Genomic DNA, 4,927 nt, shown 5'->3' with positions numbered 1-4,927 from the left:
TTCATCACCAAACGCATCTTCACCGACGGACCATTCACCGCGACAGGTGATTGGTCAGGGCCAGAATAACCGGCAACCTGATTGGACGGCAGGAATCTCCTCAACTTGGATGTCAAATATGTTCTGGTGTTCAAGCGCCCTCTAGTGGAAAGACCACGCAGGACCAGAGAAAAGTTTTTTTTTGTTATTTTTCTTGGAGTCTTTATTCTTTGAATTTGTCAATGATTCCAAGAAACAGAACAAAACCAGGACAAACATTCTGAATGCTAAACGTTTTCCAACAGTTAGTTTTCTTATGAACTTAAAAACCCCTGAAAAACCTTGTGACATTAAATCTGCCATCATTTCAGCAGTTCCTTATTGAGCCCTCGCACTGACAAAAGGAAGGATGATCACATGGGTGTATGTAAAACAACATTTGGAATCTCTAATCAGTTGATAAAAATGACCTTTAATTAATTTGAAAATGTGCTTAGGAAATTAGGACATTGAATGGGAAAATAAAACCAATTTGGAAATAAATCAAGCTAGTGAAAGATAAGAGGATAACTTTACTTTATTAAATGATAGCTTATTTAAAGAGGAAAAATGGGCTCTCAATTGAACTAGTTCTTTTCTAGTCTCACACAGCCATACCGACCCACATCTAGTGTTTTTTTTCTGATGATGGATTCCTTTTCTGGTAGTGGACGACTTTCAGACCCACTATAACCACTAGCATTACTTTTTATCATGCCTATCACTGTTATGTTCCTGATTTAAACCATCAGTCAAAAAGAACACAAGAAATACACAGACATTTTGAGTCAAACCATTTTTTTTTTAATACAACAGTTTAATTGTAGTACTGATTCGTAACAAAAAAATCCCCTCCCTCCCTCCCCCCAAACTTCTTTCCTGCTGCTCAGTTGTAAGCGCTGGTCAGATTCCTGTACAGAGTTGCACAGACACCGAGAGACAAGAAGTAAATTAGCACGTTTACAAAGAGAAACCTCTAATGCGATCCAAAAAAATTCTGAATGAAACAACAGCATGGAAAATGTGCTGCTGGAAAGCTGTTGTGGTGTGGTGACATTCAGCCCAGGTGTACTTCTGTGTCCTCTCCTGCCCAAAAAAAAAACAAACTAAAGACTTCAAAAGTCTTTTCCCTGCTCTAGATGTCCTTGATAACGTCTTCCAGCTCCTCTTTGGAAAACATGTGGAAGGTCTTCCCGGGCTCTACTGTTGCCAGCTAAAGAGGACACACAGATAGAAAAAGTCTGCATTAAAAACTTGGTAAAAATGTAATGTAAAGACATTTTCTGACTAATTTAACTAAAAGAAAAAATCCAAGTATTATACGAACCTCAATGTTGGTGGCGTTGAGCTTCTCCTCCATAACCTGCTTCAGAATAGTGAGAGACGACTTGATGGCGTCTTTTAATGTCATGGACTGTTGAGTAACCGTGGGAGAGATGGCAAAACAGAAAACAAACAAACTCTTCAGTCCTGGGGATTTGAATGCCTTCCTTTTAGTTACACAACTTGTGACCCACATATCAGTTTGGAATATTCTAAAGATTTTCAATTTAAAAAATGATCAACCAACTCATACACAGACTTAAAACCTCATTATCTGATTAAGCTGATGTTCCTGTTAAAGACAAATAGGCAGTAGTTGGTTGGTACCTTGTGGTAGACCTCTTGCAGAGAGCTCTGTGCTCCCTCAGAGGCTGAGCCGATGGCCCGGGCGTCACACTGCACAAAGGTTCCTGAAGGGTCCATGTGGTAACTGCAATCACAAACATAACAGTTGTAATGAGAAGTGTCTGAGAAGTTGGTTGTAGCAAGTATGCAGGGTTTGTTTTAATAATCTTTTGTGTATGGGTTATTAATCCCAGAGGCTCGAATCGCTCAACATCTTTACCTCGAATGCAGTCTCGAGTTTGATCTCAACATTGTATTTTGTCTTGATTCTTGAATCTGTTTTTATTCTTGACATTGCATTTCAAATTTATTCAATATGTTTTCGTCTTTTTTGCATAAACAAACCAAAATTGTCCTCATATGCTTTCTGTTTAAAATGTCATGTATGTAAGATGCACAAAAAGTAATCTGTACATACAGCTGGGGTCCTTTCTCATCCACTCCTCCAAACAGAAGTGCTACGCCGAAGGGTCGACTCTGTAAAGATGACAGTGGGCAGTGGTTATAGTCATTTACTCCATCCCCATCAAACATTATTAAGCCTTTAAAGAAACATCTAAATAGATGAGTATTTCAGCATGGAGATAAGTGACTGACCATGGCACCGGGGTCAGCGTCCTCCTCTCCAAACTGCAGGGCCAGGTTGGACACAGCCTGGGTCACACTCTCCACTGTCATCGTCTCATTGTAAGTGAACCAGTGGTTCTGAGGAGAGGAGGAATATAGTCACGTTAACTGCAGGTAAAATACAAGGTCAGAGAACTGCTTATATGTGACCAGCATTCATACCTGTGTTTCCACTCTTGCTTTGTCAATAAGAGTCTTGGCATCAGCTATTAAGCCGCTCATGGCACAACCTTTGAAGTGGAAATCAAGTGGAATCATTATGTATATCATACCAATAAAACAATAGGACAAAAAGGTGAGGCCTTTTCTTGGTAATGTTAAAAAGAAACTTGTTGCCTTTAAAAAGGTGATGTAAGCGATTCTGAAAAAAATGTTTGTTGACAAAATCACTTTGTCAAATTAGTGAATATCTCCTCAATCTGCTACCTGTCCGTTCTGGTATGTAAACAAAGGGGGCCCACCGTAGCATGTAAACAAATGCCCGTTTACAGAGCCTAGGCGGTGTATAACACCAGATTTATTTTCAGCGCACTCACAGCACGGAAAGGAAGCAGATTTAGAGGAGATATTCACCGATATGATAAAATGTGATTTTGTCTAAAAACATTTTCTAGAATTGCTTTGTTAGCTCAACTACAGTAATCCAATGACGCCAGAGCAAAATATGTATAACGTATTTCAAAAATGACATATAACGCTGAATGATTTTGCTAAGTTTTTGGTAGAGCAAAGCAAAGAGCCATTGAATTCATCAAAGGATAACTACAGTCACAAAGTGGAATTGGGTCTGTCCCTGTTTGATTCTTTTCTGAGCCAATACATCTCTTCATGGACTACTTGTTGACAAAAGATACCCTTGTTCCAGCCCTTAGACTTCGTGGTTTACAGCAAAAGAAATCCCCCAGAACGCCATTTCAGGCTTATTTTTTTAATCATTGCTTCTTTATTAAAGAAGCTTTTCATTTGGTTGTGGCAGTTTAGATTTTGTTGGTTATTGTTATGCTTTATGGGATGAAATGGGGCATAGAGGGGAATGACATGCAGAGATCAACCACGGGCCGGATTTGAACCCGTGGTCTGCTCTTCTGAGGACTGAGCCTCTATTGGGGGGGGGGGGCAGTCTAACCACTACACCACGAACACCCCCCTGGCTTTTTAAATGTAACTCTACTTTTCACCCAATCTTCAACTCAATTAATTTAAAATGTACCAAACATACAGTTCAATTGAACTAAAGATTGTATACCCAGCCCGACTGGTTATTTTACTTTGTGATTATGAGTAGAGGCCAGCAAATTACATTCTCTAGATAAAACACAGCATATACTCAAGTCCTTTTTTTCAAGCTGCCCGTTGCAAAATTTGGCCTTCATGAAATCTGTGTCTAATAGCCGCGGACATTGACAGTTAAGCCTTTCCACTTACCGATGTGAGTGTCGATCTCCACGATCTTCTCAATGCTGTTGGGCTCCATCAGTGGAGAGGTGATCCTCTTCTCCACAGCCAGACACACCCCCTCTGACGTCTGGATACCGATGGCCGTGGAGCCCAGCTAAGAAAAGAAAATGCCAGACCAAAGGAAACACACATGAGCTTAGGTTTCATGTGATCACACAGGAGAAATCTATTAGTCTGAAGAAGAACTGTAGAGGTGAATGAGAGATGTACAACTCACTTTGATAGCCTCAATGGCATATTCAACCTGGAACAGTCGTCCTTCAGGAGAGAACGTGTTCACACCTCTGAAAGACAGATGTGTTTTATGATCATTATTGATAACGGTTATGAAGTGTACAATGTGAGAAAACAATGTGCAACCAACGAATAAATGAATTAGTTTACAATGTTTGACAGCAGTGTTTTATCTGCTCGCTCGAGTAGAACACTTTTAAATAAACACATTTAATCTCAATAAGACTTTTCCTGTTAATAAAGGTTAACAAAAAAAAACACATTAGTACCGAAAGTGAAAGCAAACAAATACAAGCTAGCTAACTGTCCGCCACTGCTCCAAAGTTACAACAAAAGATGGAAACAAAAGTAATTCCACGTTTCCCGGAACACTCAAAACTAAAAAATAAAGCCCCCAACAAATAACATCTGAACATAATTGTTTATTAATACAAGTTTGCACGCTCCCACTGAGCAGCGCTCAATAAATGACAAAGCAGTTTGTGTTGCACCTACCTGTCATATTCCGATCTTGTCAAAAACATCTTTTACCGTTAAACACAGGACCTGCGAAATAAAGAGATGGGTTTAAGTAAGGCCGAGACCGTTAGTTAATTTGTTAAAGCGATCATAAAAAGAAAGGACAACTCTCTTTGGTCGGAGTTTGCCGTAACACCGGGTGATTAGCTCTAGCTCGGGTTAGCTGCAGCTACGATGCCAAGCGAGCATGCTAGCTAACTGACTTCGGCCAATCACTGGAACAACTGCGCGGAAAACGCACGTAGAAGTCCAACATCAATATTCATACATAATAATAATATTTAAGAGACCGTACATGAACAATACCGCGACACCCTTCTCACAAAATGCACTTGTTGGACTGATTTACCTCCAGCTACAGACCCTTGAATGAGTTCGCTTGTTTCGGGGGAAGCTTGTGGGG

General features: G+C 40.0%; 1 protein-coding gene across 1 annotated transcript; it reads right to left on the bottom strand.

The window, feature by feature from the left end:
• Window positions 1-886: 886 nt before the first annotated feature.
• Window positions 887-4,927, bottom strand: psma5 (proteasome 20S subunit alpha 5). Its single transcript, XM_080026289.1, has 10 exons — window positions 4,874-4,927; window positions 4,501-4,551; window positions 3,989-4,055; window positions 3,739-3,865; window positions 2,476-2,543; window positions 2,284-2,391; window positions 2,105-2,163; window positions 1,669-1,771; window positions 1,346-1,432; window positions 887-1,231 (listed from the first exon to the last, which is right to left on the bottom strand). The coding sequence occupies exons 2-10, from the start codon at window positions 4,527-4,529 to the stop codon at window positions 1,154-1,156; spliced, it is 726 nt and encodes a 241-aa protein (XP_079882415.1). The 5' UTR covers window positions 4,530-4,551; window positions 4,874-4,927; the 3' UTR covers window positions 887-1,153.

This window comes from Ammodytes marinus (genome assembly GCF_949987685.1).
Source record: "Ammodytes marinus genome assembly, chromosome: 4".
NCBI classification, from domain to species: Eukaryota; Metazoa; Chordata; class Actinopteri; order Uranoscopiformes; family Ammodytidae; genus Ammodytes; species Ammodytes marinus.
This window is presented reverse-complemented; position numbering and strand designations above follow the sequence as displayed.